The sequence below is a fragment of the Mixophyes fleayi genome, chromosome 7 (genome assembly GCF_038048845.1).
Source record: "Mixophyes fleayi isolate aMixFle1 chromosome 7, aMixFle1.hap1, whole genome shotgun sequence".
NCBI lineage: Eukaryota > Metazoa > Chordata > Amphibia > Anura > Limnodynastidae > Mixophyes > Mixophyes fleayi.
Window position 1 is genome coordinate 32019779 of NC_134408.1, and position 16595 is coordinate 32036373.

The following is a 16595-nucleotide window of genomic DNA, read 5'->3' on the forward strand; positions in this document are numbered from 1 at the left end:
GCTAGTTACAAGCTATACAGTTCCAAGTTCTTTCTAGAAGCACCTCCAAGAATGTAATAAGCATGTTTCCCACAGTCCTACAAGGCAGTGTTTCTCAAACCCAGTCCTCAGGACCCTCAGAAGTGCACGTTTTCCAGGTGACAATGGAAATAATTATATCACCTGTGGATCTGTTACAATGTGTCAGCCAGTAATGACTACCCCTGTGCTTATGCAAGGAGGTATGGAAAACATGCACTGTTAGGGGCCCTGAGCACCGTGTTTAGGAAACACTGCTATAAGGAACCCAGGTTTAAGAATGAATAGACGGCTATGACAATTATAATACCCTACAACAGTGATGGGCAACCTGATGCATTTAAGCGGTCTCATGGTGGAGCCCTCTAACCTTCAAAATGGCCACACAGTAACCTTCATCTCAGTATTAAGTTTAAAAAAATAATTTAATGAAATAAAGACTCGTCTCTGTAATAACATATCTGCAGGCATTTTAAACAAGTGTTACAAGCTATAACAAAAATGTCTCGCAATAAAGCAGGAAGGAGCTGGGGGGCCGCAGGAGATGGCTCGGAGGGCCGCCTGCTGCCCATCACTGCCGTACAAGCTATGAGTCATAAGTCATAGAATACAAGAGCTTGTTGTTTGGTCTCTTTGAGAGCAGGGGACTCAGAATCACAAAAATAGTTTGGGAACTGATTAATATTCCACATTTTTTTAAAAAAAGGGAATCCCTTCATTTTGCTGCATACTTGCCAACTCTCCTGGAATGTCCGGGAGACTCCCGAAATCCGGGTCGGTCTCCCAGACTCCCGGGAGAGCAGGCAAGTCTCCCGCATACCGCAATTCCCTGGCCAAAATAACGGCGAATCGCTTCATTTTAGCCCCGCCCCCCCACGGCCAAAATGTTGCAATTGGCCGCATTCCACCCCCTCCCGACCTCTAGTTACGCCCCTCTCCTGGACTGTACTGCCTGAAAGTAGGCAAGTATGATGTAATGCCTCCGTACAGACAGGGCCGTAATAAACATAGGGCTAACTGGGCTACAGCCCAGGGGCCTATGGCATCCAGGGGGCCCTTGAAAGTGCTCAGCAGCAGTATTGATCAATCGGGGGGCGGGGGCGCCCCCGGCGCGATCAATGCTGCTGAGCACTTTCACTGCGGTCCTTCTCCGGCGCGCTGTAGTCTCTTTACTGAGGAGATCTCGTGAGTCTCACTCTCACGAGATCTCCTCAGTAAAGAGCGTACAGCTCGCTGGAGAAGGAGGTAAATGCCGAGGAAGAGGGGGGGGCACGGGCAGCTCGGATCACGGGGGGGGGCCTCACGGGGGAATGGAGGCCCCTGGGCTAAGGGGGCCTCCATTCCCTTAATCCGGCCCTGCGTACAGACACCACCTGACTTGCTGGAGATGTTATTGTGACTTTACTCTCACTTACAGAATGAATGACATATTACTAAATACCAAAATATTGTCACCCACAGGACTTATGAAAGCCCATTGGAAGGAAAGCAATGGCAGCGTTCCAGATGGAATCAAACAGAATGATACAGATCAGCATTATATGGATTGGTTTATTGTTTGCCTTAAGCAATTGTAAGTGTCGTGCTGTGTTTGCTGTCTACCTCTTTATATCATTTCTCGTTCAGTATAGTTACAAATGGACGGTATGAATTAATTTTCTTTCTTTTTTTAATTTAAGCACTTGTTTTCACAAAAGGCTGATGCAGAAGGTGCCCCAAATTGCAGGCGCAATTTGGGGCACAAGCTGCAATGCTGACTATGTGCAGAGCGGCAATTATCCTAACATGAGCGATGGTCAGCATCAGTAGCATACGCGACTGGTTTAAGCCAAACATACATCACATACACTTACGTCCCACTTGCGCCCATTGGTTTATCGATTTGTTATAGAAATAACAATGTCTTCGCCATTAGGCATCAGTAAAACTGCTAAACCTTAGCTAATGCAGCAGAAATAGAAAAAAAATGTTCTCCTTAATCACACACTCAGTAGCATAATATATATCTAAGTGACAAAGACATCGTCAATCAGCATAAGTGGAGCAATCGCAAACAGCCAATCGCAAGCGTCTCATTAGTGCTGGGACCTTCAACCTTTGCTCTATGCACCTGTCCCTGACCACCCACAGATAATACATATAAAGTACACCAGTGATGCAAGATATCCACTCTTACTATATAATAGTGCGTTTTAGTTTTTTTTAAAATGCAGATTGAGAAACGTAACAGTTCCCACTGCATCGGTAGTAATAACCTGGGGCCTGATTCATCAGTGATCTTATCTTGTGCAACATTTAAGATGCTTATTTTTAAGAAGAAACGGGGAGATAAGAGTGAAGTTAAGATGGATTTTCATCTTAACTTAAGAAATTCTTCACTTACGCAGTGGATTTTGCTTCTTATCTCCCTTTTCTGAGCATGCACAGAGTGGATTTGCTTAAAATAAGCAAAAAACGGCAGATAAGATCACTAATGAATCAGGCCCCTGGTGACGCAGCAATTCCAGTTATTGATTATCCCAACTGGAAGCAATAAACCAAAGGCAACCAGAAATATCTACACGGCTGCAATAAAACATTTGTCATTTATAACCATCACGCATTTGGATGTAAATCTGCTCGTAGGGGTTTCATATGGTGAAGTTTAATGTTCTGAAATCTTACGTCACTTTAGTTAATCAAATGCCAGCAGAGCTGAATCTGTGATCTTTGTGAGACTGACAAGTTTGTTAATAATGTAGCAGATAGCATGAAAATACTGTAAAATTTAATTTGCAATCAGCCTTAGTCACTTGAAGAGATGTCCACATGGACATTCAGGTTTGACACTAGAGGTATATTTATTAAACTGCGGGTTTGAAAAGTGGAGATGTTGCCTATAGCAACCAATCAGATTCTTGTTATCATTTATTTAGTACATTCTACAAAATGACAGCTACAATCTGATTGGTTGCTATAGGCAACATCTCCACTTTTTCAAACCCGTAGTTTAGTAAACCCCTAATCTGTTCCTAATGCGCACCCAAAACACCTTTTTATATAGTTGAATGGCACAGAATACCCATAAGAGACTAAATTTCCACTCTCCTAGATATGGCAAAAAACTGAAAAATCTCCACATATCCAAAGGGTCATTTACTAACTACATAAATGCGGGGGAACAGTCTCTAACATTTTGTATAAATGCTCCTTCTTCAGCAACAGATGCTGTAAGCTCTAGGATTATCTATTCATATGACTTTTACAGTCTTATATTGCTTAATATACAGTTTTGTATGCATTTCTTAAAGTACCATAATATATAATATATTTTCATCCTTTTCAGCCCAGCACATCCCAAAAATTACAAATTTGGATTGTTACAATGATTTCGACAAGAAAATGTTTTGTTATTGGGAAGTTAACTCAAACAGCAACTGCAGTGAGGATTTCCAATTGAAGTATACAAATTTTGAGAAAAAGTAAGTTTTAGTATGTGTTTTTGCTTTAAAATGTTTTTTTGTTTTTTTTAAATTTCTTTAGGGTTTTTTTTAAATTGATATTTAAATCTCCTGTAGCAGATAGCAGTGGTAAAAATAAGGAAAAAAGTAAATTTTAAAGTGGTAGTGTAAAACAAATCTGCAAATATAAGTGACCACCGAAACTGTAACTTACAAAACCAACTTAAAATAAAGTATCAGATTTCTATATTTTTCGGGATATAAGTTGATCAAGTACCCTGTGATTCAGGACTTTATTAGCAGTCGCTGACATTTTTAGTAGGTAAGTTTCAATTAAAGTGAGTGGTGGAAGTGAGGGTGTATACGGAGGTATACCATACCGCCACCTCTCCTACTGCCTTCACTGTAAAACTATCACATTCCATTCACTTACATTCATATATATTTCCCAATCTGCCTTTCTATCTACTACTCGATGTATCTAAAATTTATACTTTACCCCCATGGTGTGCTGCCTTTTGGTTGGCACCCCAGATAGGGCTCTAGAATCTGTTTTTGGAATCTACTGATTATTAATTATCCAATATGTTCTATTATGAACCACTTTGTTTGGACTATGGAACACGGACACTTGGAATACCATCGTACAAAAAAAAAAAAGAAACATTGACTCCTACCTTTTTATTTTTATCTCTATAGTCTATCAGGAATAAATGCCAATTTCGCTAATCTTATAGTTTGGTAATGATGGGAAAATTTGTTCACTTCAAGGATCCCGTGTGCGATCACCTTCAGAATTCCTGCACATGCCCCCATCATCATCATCATCATCATCAGGCAGCGGGCAGCACGGTGGCGAAGTGGTTAGCACCTCTGCCTCACAGCACTGGGGTCATGAGTTCAATTCCCGACCATGGCCTTATCTGTGTGGAGTTTGTATGTTCTCCTCGTGTTTGCGTGGGTTTCCTCCGGGTGCTCCGGTTTCCTCCCACACTCAAAAAAACATGCTAGTAGGTTATTTGGCTGCTATCAAAAATTGACCCTAGTCTCTCTCTGTCTGTGTGTGTGTGTGTGTGTGTATGTTAGGGAATTTAGACTGTAAGCTCCAATGGGGCAGGGACTGATGTGAATGAGTTCTCTGTACAGCGCTGCGGAATCAGTGGCGCTATATAAATAAATGGTGATGATGATGATGATCATCATCTAACTGCTCTAATCTTTTTGTGTTTCAGAACGTCGTATTGTCGTGACCTCGACAATGAACACGATGGTGGCACCAGACTGCTAAATAAATGTATATGTAACTTAAAAATGTACATGTTTATAGCTGCCGAAGACTATAAAATAGAAGTAAAATGGCGCGGGACATCTGTGGCCAATACAACTATATACATTAACTCTAAAGGTAATAAAGGATTGCTGCTGTCTGTAGGTGGGATTCTGTGTGTGAACGTCATTCTCCAAAAACCTAGTGCTGGGGTAGGCAACCTGCGGCTCTCCAGGTGTTGTGAAACTACAAGTTCCAGCATGCTTTGCCAGTAGATAACCAGCAGATAGGTGGCAAGGCATGCTGGGATTTGTAGTTTCACAAATACCTGGAGAGCCGCAGGTTGCCTACTCCTGACCTAGTGGGACCTGTATGTGGTGTTCTCAAGAATTACTAGTCCTGCAATTAACTAAACCCAGAGAATTGTATGTGGGCAAAAAAAAAATTTTTTAAAGTCTTTGATATGTTCTCTACTTACTAATACAACAGAACAGCGTGTAATAGAAAGCCCAAACTCTTTTCAATATGAGTTTTTACATGTTAGAACATAATTTACAATCCTTTGGTCCCCAGCAAGTCCTCAAAGTTGATAAATCTACTCTCCCTTGAAAAATTGCCCATAGCAGATTATACTTTAAACAAAAAAATAAACTAATATGCAGTAGCCCTGTGTGAAAAGTGTAAGATTCGGCAATGCCAGCGCTGGGAAAAATATAATGGAGGTTGATGGGAACATGGGAACAGTAAGTACAATATGTTGCAGGAAGTCTCTGAGTGCACACTTCTAATTGGGATGGGGGGAATCCATAGAAAGAATAGTCTGCCCTGTACACTACGAATGACAGATGCAAAATTATTACATGTGAGTCTCCCTGAGGCTTCCCTTCACTGCAAGCCAATCACAACCATTTTCTCACCCTGACTGCTTGTGATAGGAGTTCAGTTGCTGCCAAACTATAATTATTTTGCTGTCTGATGTTTGTAGTGAGTGAGTGGGGTGTTTTTTTTTTAATCTCATTTGTGTTATTACAGTTGGAGAGCGTCTCCATTGGAGTGGTCCCATTAAATTGAAGCACATTTCTTTGGGCAATCTGGGCACGCAATGCAATGTAATAATAAGCTTCACACATGTTAAAGTGACTCTTGTAATAAAAACAGCCCCGGTGTTCCTTCACAATTTGGTTACAACATGAATGAGGCTAACTCGAGCAGTATTTGAGAATAAAAACTGAAATCTTCATTTAATTGGAAGGTTGGACTTTGGACTAAAGATTTCTTTAGTCCAGTGTAGAGGACCACGGACCACTTTCAGTTTGCAGAGGCTAATCCGCATTGGAGGCATGCACCTTGACATGGGCTGGGCAGGCCTTTGAGGTGCACTGATGCAATGCCCATTCATCTTGCGGTACGCAACATGTGCACGTCATAAATGAGCTTCATAGCCTAAATATATATTTAAATATACACACTGATTGGCTGCTGTGGTGCAGTGCACATTTGTCACCTAAATGCAATCTAGGTAAATGAGCCCTTATGGATGAATATCTCCATTATTTGTCTGGTGGTGGTGGAGGTTAACAAGGGCACCCCCAATCAGTTTAAAAAGTAGTCTCCTATGATAATAAAAATATATCATTGATGCCAGTCTTTTTTCCCAGTGCCAGTGCTGACCACATATGTACTTGACTTGAGAAACTAAGAACGTGTGGTTTGTTTTGTAGTTTCCGTTACAATATCTTTTATCTTATCTGTGTGTCCAGTTCCTGAGTAACTTATCTGGCTGTCTATTGTGCACATTGACTTGTAATCTCTACATTCTGTACCCTGTACAGTTAAACTGAAAGCTCCATCAAATGTACGCCTTGACCTCAGTGAGACAGAAAATGCCGTAGTGTATTGGGATTCCAATTATGAGGACAATTTCATTCGCAATCAGCTTTCCTTTCAGGTTCAGTTCATCTGCAAGCAAGACAATAGAACGGTAACACTCTATATTTTTCTATACATATTACAGAGTATGAGTGTCTCGCATGTCCCAGAGACAAAGCGTAACTACCATAGATACAGGGGGGATGCAGCTGCTTTGTGACCCTCAGCTGAGGGGGGTCTCGGCACATTAATTGACGGTGTGGCATGATCTGTAGCTGGGGAGATAAACTCAATAATCGACTGTTTATCCAGATATATAATTATAGATTTCAAAATAGAAGTCAATAGATGAAGTCTATTATTATGTATTGTGCGACATTTATTGGCCAGAGACAGAAGACAGTGGGGCTGAGGCAGAGTTGGGCGTAAATTACTCTTAAAGAAGCACACTCAAATATAGCGTATTGACGTCTATATGTGGCGCTGTAGATATCTCAGTATGCATCTGCCTCAGCATCAACAGCATATGTATCTGATCTACACCAAGGGCCTGATTCATTAAGGATCTTAACTTAAGAAACTTCTTATTTCAGTCTCCTGGACAAAACCATGTTACAATGCAAGGGGTGCAAATTAGTATTCTGTTTTGCACATAAGTTAAATACTGACTGTTTTTTCATGTAGCACACAAATACTTGATAGCTTATTTGTACACTGAAATTGAAAGTTGATATTTGTGTGCTACATGAAAAAACAGTCAGTATTTAACTTATGTGCAAAACAGAATACTAATTTGCACCCCTTGCATTGTAACATGGTTTTGTCCAGGAGACTGAAATAAGAAGTTTCTTAAGCTAAGATCCTTAAAGTCATCATCATCATCAGCATATTTGCTCCTGTCCAATGTCAAGTGCCAGAGATACACCTCCTAACAGGTGTATGTGCAAACAGGTTTGCCTGAGCCGCCATTGTGTGAAAACGCCCTTAATGTACACGTGATGCTCTTTCAGGGACCCGGCAACACGTTAATTGAGTCTAGTAACAGTTTTGTTTAGTGAGATGCGTTAAGCTCTTAGGAGGGTATTCAATTATGTCCGGGATTCGTGGCGCTGCGCAGGTAAGTATAATACGGTACCGCAACATCGCGTTATTGCGGTCCCACGGATTGTCTTCACTCCCCGTTCCGGCGCAGTGCCACGAATCCCGGACCTGTTTGAATACCCCCCCTTAGTATTTACATTAGGAGCTGTGTGTTAGTGCTTTTGATACTGAAACCCCAAACCTCTAGTAAATGGGATTTGTTGTGACCTGATGCATTTGTTTTACCAGGCATTAGAAGATACTCTTCCTCAATTGGAATCCAGATATAGATTCAGTAAGAGGCAGCTGAAACGAGGATACGACTATATGGTGAGAGTCAGAACAAAGCCGGCAGAACACGTTAACTTTAAAGGAATTTGGAGCGAGTGGAGTAACCCAAAGGCCGAGTGGAGAAATGGTAAATAATTGTATATTCCCCATCTTCGCTGGGTGTTTAGAAGATAAAAACAGATGAAAGGTTGTCCTATAGCATCCTATAGAAATCCCATAGGAACATTTAATCAGACTGAGATGATGACCGATGACTAGAGGGACAATAAACTGACAAATTACTATTATGATTTGTAGTTTTGTTGTTGTTACGTAAAACACAGCATCATACCTGAGATATGCCGCTACTGGCACGTAAGCATTCTGAAAGTTTTCATGGTGATAAAGATATTTCTTTTTTTTAAATGGTTATATTTCTAGTTATACATGAATTGACACCACTGTTGTTTTCTCCTGCACAGATTACAGCCTTACTCTACATGACCTGTTGAGCACCATTATCCCAGTTTCCTGCATAGTAATAATATTCCTGGTTATATCCTTCTACCTTTGTTTTTCCAGGTAATAAATTCAAAACATCACATTTAAAAGACCATTTATGGTTATTGCTTCATGCTAATTATTTAACAACATGTATTGTAAAACCAATTATTACCAATTAATTAGTAGAGTGTAACCAATTATTACCAATTAATTAGTAGAATGTACTTAAAACCATTAGGAAAGTGTGATTAACTTTTACCCGCTCTCTGCACTAATATTATGGGAGTAGACATTATGTCATAACATTATGCATTCTGGAATTCATAGAAATATATGAAACTAGAGGGTATTCTTTTTGGAATTGGTCCTCTGTAATGAGACATAATTATGCTTAAATTGATTTATGTTATATGCAGGTACAAGAATAGATGGTGGAACAATATTCCAGATCCTGGAAAGAGCAACTTAGCCCAACTCATACTAATACCGGTGAGTTAATAATGAACTGATTAGGTGGGGAGTAAATGATTTCCAATGGTAAAAGAGAATATTCTACATTAGATGATCTCAATAGCAGTCTGTGGGCCTGAGTCATTAAGGCAAAAATGGAGTAAATGTTCTCTGGGACAAACCATGTTACAATTGAAGGGGTGCAAATTAGTTTATTATTTTGCACATAAGTTAAATACTGTCTGTTTTTCATATAGCACACAAATACTTAATATCTTTATTACTACACTGAAATTTAAAGTTGATCTAGGACATGCCCTACCCCAACTATAAATCTGTCCCCACATTTTAAATTTACCTCCCCCTCCAATGCAACATGGTTTTGCCCAGGTGCAAATGTTACTCCTTTTTTATGCTTTGCTCTCCTTAATGACTCAGGCCCTGTGAGTGTAACATACTGTATGTACAATAGAAATATTAGGCCATTTCCATTGAAGTACTTTTACTTCCTCTTTCGACTCAACTCCTTGCCAGTGCCCATTCCAATTAATAGTACAAACAGTTAGGGCAACATGCCAGGGTCTAAATGTCTTGTTGGCCTACAGCTGCATCATCCATGGTGCTGTTATGTATTTATAAGGTGAAATCGGGTTGGTTAGGAGTTTGTGAACACGATAATCCCGGCAGCACTTACAGCGACAGTAAAATTCCGATTGCTGTAATTCCGAGCTGGAGGCAATTCCGACTTGCTGAAAAAACTCAGAAGAATTCCGGCATTAGAGCATAATGTTGTCGAGATTCACGTCACTTTCAATTGCGACTGTTATTTTTATGCTGTTAAGGGGGCAATGCGAGTACCCAGTGGGTGTCTACTGTCCAGCTCTTCCTAGAACACATTACACACCCGGTGGGTCCTCACGTTACCCCCTTAATAGCATAAATGTAATTCTCCTCAGTCAGTTTTACAGCAAGGCAGAACTGACTCCAGCTTGGAATTACAGCACGCACAAATTTACTGTCGCTAAGTGCTGTCTGGACTATCGTGTTCTTAGTAGTGACTACCACCGGGTTAAATCTAACAGGGCTCGCTCTTTTGAGAGGTATCCCCTTGTTACTAGCTAAAATGGTCTGCTAGAACCTTTATGTAGGATTTTTTCCCACCTGTGAACTATGTTTGTCTGTTACAGACATTTCTAGGAACTATTGGGTTTGGACGTTCCTGGTGAAGGTCATAGAGTGTGTCAGTGTGTTAACAGGTCCAGAGCAAAAAACAAACATTAAGTTGTGCAATCATTTTAAGGTTTCTTTTACAACATCTGTAATGTACCACAAAGTGTCTTTGTTGTTCCACGTGAAGTCCTCACTGCTACACACAGTTAAACTGATCAGAAAAGCGTAAAGCACCAAAATTTAAGTGTGAATAACTGAAAAAGGTGATCTGGGCATACGGGCGTTTCACTTGACTACAAACCTTGGTGGGCAAATTGGACAGTAGATGGTAGAATGACAAGAGCGAGTGGCTGGATCACGTCCATTGTCATTGGGGCCTGTAATTGTGGTCAGAAGTGGATCATTATAAAGTGTCTAGGGTACTTTTAGGATGTACACTCTGCTTTATAGCAGCGTGTATGGCTAGCATAAATATATTTATTCAGGAATGAATCAACAACTTCAGTGTCATTTTTTCATACACACAGTGACGACAGACATTTGTGGTCCGTAGCAATTTTCATAAAATTCTAGCCTATCAATTTACTAGGAATATATTGGCTTTAATTATTAGCATTGTGTAGGACTGAATTACTTATCTGTGAAGGTATAAAAAAAATTATTTTTTTTTAGAAAAAACAGTTTAAACCAGATGGAAAATCCAATGCAGCAAAAACATAGTAAGTCCCAACTTTATAATTGTACACTTCTTTTAAATTTTGTGTCTGTCGATCATAAATTAACATTTTCCTTTCTTTTGCCAGCTGCGGAAATTTTTTGAGCAGAACAGCAAAAAACGACAAGAGTTCTAAGCATGTACAACTTACACAAAGACAAAACATAAAAGACTATTCCAATATTAATTCTGACTTGAAAAAATTAATTTTTGAACCGGAGAACGAAAATATTGAAAGCTGTGTTGAAATTTTCCCAAAAATTGACAATGAAAATATCCCAAGCCAAGAGGACGTAACGGAAGACAACGATGAAGATCACCTATTGGGTATTGACTTCTCTATCAGTAAGATGTTTTGTGATATTTTATGTGATTCATCTGCCCAAAAGATGGAAACTTTAGAAAACCATAATACTGGAAACACATTTGGGAATTTTGGTTGTCCGAGCTTCATGGGACATTGTAATGAAGACGAGGCACGTCTGTCCGAGTTCTCACCAGAGTCTGGGTATCACAGCTATGATTCTGATAATTGTCTAGGAGACTTTTCTACAAAATTATATGAGCCAAATACTACTTACTCTGATAAATGGTCTGGTAATCAAAAGGACTTTTTGCCGTATGCTCCCCCCTTCAGCCTTGATGAGAGCTGCTCCCATGGTTCTACAGAGGTTATGTTCGTGAATTCAGGCTACAACAGCTTTGCTAATGCTTTAGCTGAAGATAAACTGGATTCTAGCAATGATACAGCAGCAAGAGACCCTGTACTAAACTTTTGTTTGGACTGTTCATCACAAAGCATGTCCTACAAACCTAACCATAATTTACTGGTGAAGCCAAATAGTATTTACTATTACAATACACATTTTGGTTTTGTTCCATTTGGTAATGAGGCTTATCCAACAAAAAACGGGCAACGTAAAGTACACAACCATGGAGTAGACGCTGGTCCCACTTCCGTATCTGAAGTGTCCGGTTGTCAAGACTTTGGTCAAGCTGTTCAACAAAGTACGACATCTGGAAATACAATGTGCCCAGTGTTTGACTCTGGGTACAAGCCATTTGAAAGCCTTGTAAGTACCAATAACACGTGTTTAGATGGGAATGGTTATCTGCCTAATCTTGATAATCAATGTAACTCTGTTCATAATCATGAAGAACCTCAACAAGTGGGCATGGTCCCCAGTATGACGCATCATGGGGATGATACTGAAAGCTGGGAGAAAACTCCACAACTTCTCCCTCCCAGTGACCACTTATCAGAGTTAAGTTTGGTTGACTTAAAAAATAGAGAAACAGAAAAGTTTTCAGATGAACACAGGAATGCTGTTAACAAAGCAGCAGACATTCAGAGAATGGCTCATGTGAAATTTCAAGATGATATTCCGTTTGCCTTGACCTTTGACATATGTGATCATTTAAGGAATTTTACAAACATGTATGGACACAAGTTCTCGCTCAACAGCTCAGAACCTGGTAGATTTCACGTAAACATTGCATCATTCCCCTGCTGTCTGAATGAGGCTACAATCATTCCAGATCACCACGCTATCAAGAAATGTTTTCCAGCTCAGAAGTGTTCCCCACTGAAGTTTCAGAACGTGTCCTACTTTCTACCGCTTTATGATTTAAGAGCCGTTAGTTGCAACCGGACAACAAGTCATTTACTTCTTCAACCAAACAATCTGGACAAGGAAGGAAATCCCTACATGAAGATAGCATTATAAACAGATGCGTAAGGAAGACGTAAAAACATTCTAATATGTAAATAGCACAAAAGTAAATATTTTGTTTATTTAGAAAATATGTGCATACATTTGACATTTACTTGTCGTCATATTGAATCTGAAACTTATGCTCTTCAATACAGTGACTAACAATAAGCATATACTGTTATGATGTGAGTGAGTTCTCTGTACAGCGCTGCAGAATTAGTAGCGCTATATAAATAGCTGCTGCTGATGATGATTGTTAGATATATTTATATAAATTGCAGACAGTTTTCATTTATTGGCATGTAAGTGCTCTCCTGTAAGGTTTATTACTAACTGTATTTTATCTTTTGTCATTCCTTCTGTTTTTTTTCATCAAAAAAACATTGTCAAGGCAAAGTGTTTTATTTCTGTTGCCCCTTAGATATGATTGTAACCAAGGAACACAGCAGAGCTTATCTGAGTTGTAATTAAGGGCAACATAACTAGACTACCCTGCATGGTGATATTAAGGTTTTGGCGAAAAATACGAGTAAGGAATATAAAACACAAATAAAGCATTATATTTAGTAGTTAAAGCTGCCTGTTTCATGTACACAAAATAAACTCAAGGGGCCTGATTTATCAATGCACGTATTCTGCGCGCAACCTGCGTTCAGTATTATGCGCACGTATTTAGGCTTTGCGTACTCCTGAATTCATCAAGGCTCAGATCTCAAGATACGTGCACTGCTGAATTCAGGTGTAAGTCTGCTGTGGTCTACAACACAAGACACTGCAGGAGATGTCCAATACCTATGTGAATTATAAAATGCACAGGAAAATAAAATAAAAAATATTGAATTAATGTCACCTGTTAATAATAAAAGCATTAATGAGAAAAAAGTGTTGTTTTTTTGTTTTTGTTTTTATCTATTAAATAAATGTATTAAGATGTTGTTAATGTCTACTGAACCTAAAATACATTTTTACAGTTGCTCGTGAATGGAAACACATGTTGTAGCATGCATAGGAGACTGTTATAACTACTGATCAGCACTTAGACTAGACCTGTAGCTGGAGCAAGAGATATGAGCAGAAAAACAAGTAACTTTGACGTCCGCAGGGCTTGATTCGGACACGGCCGCAACTCTCGGTCGCAGAGTGTGATTTTGCGGACAAACCCTTCAGATGACATGCTTTGATGAATCAGGCCCAAGATGTCTGAAGATTCAGTTTTGTGTCCAAATTATGGAGAGCCCATTGAAACATTATTATTTGAGATGCTCGAAATTAGTGGTTATGGAACAAGTTCTAGTTCAACTCTAGTTCGAGTAACTTACACTTTAGAGTGGAGTAAAAATGTTAGCAAAATTTAAGCAAGTTGAACAGGTTCAACCATGTTTGAGTTTGTGCTTAAGAGCTACAATGTATAGTATATGTAATAGCTTCCCTGAGTTTGAGCTCAAACACAGTAATGTTTGTGGTCGGAATTAAAAAAAAAAATCAAAAACTGCTAAAAATATTTTACAATATAGCCACTTAAGCTTAAACAGGCAACATTTTTTAGTTTATTTTAACTTATTTAAGAACCACAATTCTGAGCCCTGAATTACGTACATGAGATCCAGGTTCACCATTCAGGAGCAATCAAAGAAGTGTGAGGCCCCCATACAAGCCAAATTTGATAGCATTTTGAACTAATAGCTCTTCTTAATTTTTTTTGCCTATGATGTGGATTATGTCTGTGAATCAGATCCATAACCCCTAATTACATTTTTAATTGATAAATTTAAGTCACTTTACCTTGGTCTGATTAAATATATGATTGACAATATAATTAATATAAAATTGGGGACTTAAAGCAACAATCCCACTTAGAAGATTTATTTATGTTTTCTATTAATAGCAAGTTAAGTTCCTTTGCTGCTTCCTGCTTTAGAGTCAGATTTGTTTGTTATAACTCGCAACACTTGTTTAAAATGCCCGTTGATATGTTTTTACAGTTAGGTGTCTCTTTATTAGATTAATTGTATTGATTATTTTATTACCGAGATCTAGGGTGATGTGCGGCCCTTTTGAAGGTTAGAGAGCTGCACCTTGCAGCCCCTTTAAGTGTTTTAGGTTGCCTATCACTGCTTTAGATAAAGGATATAAAGTTGTTCTTATAGGACATAAATCTCAAACAACAAAGCATATGCTACCAGTTATGCTTGTTCTTGCATTTCTTGCATTTCTTGCCATGCACTTACATGTGAGTTCAGTTATTTATGCACAGCACACTGTTACCTAGGAGACTCAAAGATTGCCACAAAGGCTTTGGCAAAAAAATACTGCATTATTGTTTCCTGATAATAATAAAGACAGTGATGGTAAAACAGTAAAAAATAAGTGTTTTTTGTCGTCGTCCCCTCCCCCATCATATTCATTTATTAGGGTGTTGTTAATGTCTACAGAGCATAAAATAAATTTTTACAATTGCTCGTAAATGGAAACACATGTTATAGCGTGCATATGAGACTGTCATCACTACTGATCAGGACTTAGACTAGCCCTGTAGCTGGAGCAAGATACGGCAGTAAAACAACTAACTTTTCACGCTCAGGGCTTGATTCGAGCGTGGCTGCGTGTGCCTGAGTTTGGCACCCCTCTACTGTAAATTCACTACAACAAAATGCACCTTCTCTGCCTAGTTCACTCCCTGTAATCGTAGGGTGTAATAAATGTCCATTGCACTTTCAGGCGCACGGAATCGGACTGCGTTCACGGACGTTTCTGGCGTTTTGGGCATGCGCAGAGTGATTTTGCGGACGATAGGCTAAAAATCTGCAGATACGTTCCTTGATGAATCAGTCCAATGCTTGGACCCACCTTCTGCATTATATAAATCAGGTGGGTCCAAGCATTACCGCTTTAAGCGTAGTTTTTAGCCTGACTATTAGTAGTGACATGATTTGTCACTGTACATATTCGGAAAAGTTGCTCTTTACATCTGGAGGTGATTTCAAATGCCGGATATACTGCCTGTCTATGATATAGTAAGTGGGTACTTTCAGCTTGTCGTAGTGATAGTCTTCATGATTTCTGGGTCATTCTAAACTGTGTCGGCATTATATGTGCCGCTAAAGTGACTACCACCGATAAAGCCTGCAGCACATAGGTCTATGTTGGCTCGTATCCACAACTCAGCACACTGCTGCCACCTAGTGATAGGACGGAAAATTACAATAGTTTCTGCTGCTCAATAGGCTGTCAACCTGTGGGCATTCTCGTAATACCCCTGATACGCACTGGGCACTATAAAACCCAGTTCTCTGGCATTAGTGCCACAGCTCTTCACCTGCGTACCTGAACAGCAATGCTAGAGATCCAGTGATGCCACCACAGAACTGGCATTAACATCAATAACACCTCTGAGCCTGCCACCTACTACTATGTACTAAACACTCTATGTAGGGGCGTCAACACATTATCATTGGCTACCCTATTCGCTGCACAGATACAATTAGACTGTTATGTCTGGCAGGACAAAATGGACCTCCTTGGCAGAGGCCACCAACAGAGACAAAAAGCAACCTACACCACAGTTTCACTAGCTCAACCTCATGCCAGCCTCTCACCGAGCCCGGGCCTGTCACGGGAGGATGAAATCCCTCCCGTCATGTGGCACCTGGTCAACTCTCTGTTTCAGGACAACAAGAAGCCTGCATTCCATACAGAATTACACCAACCAATCTTGGACTTTCATAAAAATATAACAACTTGGTGACCACACCGACGCTTTGAAAACCAAGACAGATGAACTCTGCAGATCTCTAGCGGATACCACCCAAGAGCTCTCCTCATTGCGCTCGGACATATTGTCACTCACCGAGAAATGCGAGGACATTGAAAACAGAGCTCAATGGAACAACATCCGCCTCAAAAATATCCCAAAATCCCGAAATATCGGCTTTCTAATTGACTTCTTCAAAACAATTCTACAATATGCCACAGACACAGATCTCCTTCTGGAGAGAGCTCACAGATCTCTATGGTGTCGGTCGACCCCAGGCCAGAAACTCAGAGATGTCCTAACATGCACTATTACTATGTAGAGGAGAAAATCATGCAGGCCACAA

The 16595-nt window shown here is 39.8% G+C and overlaps 1 protein-coding gene across 3 annotated transcripts in view; it reads left to right on the forward strand.

The window, feature by feature from the left end:
- LOC142097600 (interleukin-4 receptor subunit alpha-like) overlaps window positions 1-13073 on the forward strand; it is a 29906-nt gene extending 16833 nt beyond the window's left edge. For all 3 annotated transcript variants that reach the window (XM_075179587.1, XM_075179586.1, XM_075179585.1), the window contains exons 2-10: window positions 1480-1591; window positions 3344-3479; window positions 4691-4863; window positions 6558-6706; window positions 7924-8092; window positions 8427-8526; window positions 8865-8937; window positions 10741-10787; window positions 10872-13073. In XM_075179587.1, the coding sequence (XP_075035688.1) occupies window positions 1510-1591; window positions 3344-3479; window positions 4691-4863; window positions 6558-6706; window positions 7924-8092; window positions 8427-8526; window positions 8865-8937; window positions 10741-10787; window positions 10872-12510 (2568 nt within the window). In that variant the 5' untranslated portion in view covers window positions 1480-1509 and the 3' untranslated portion in view covers window positions 12511-13073. The remainder of the gene's footprint in view (window positions 1-1479; window positions 1592-3343; window positions 3480-4690; window positions 4864-6557; window positions 6707-7923; window positions 8093-8426; window positions 8527-8864; window positions 8938-10740; window positions 10788-10871) is intronic.
- Window positions 13074-16595: the final 3522 nt, after the last annotated feature.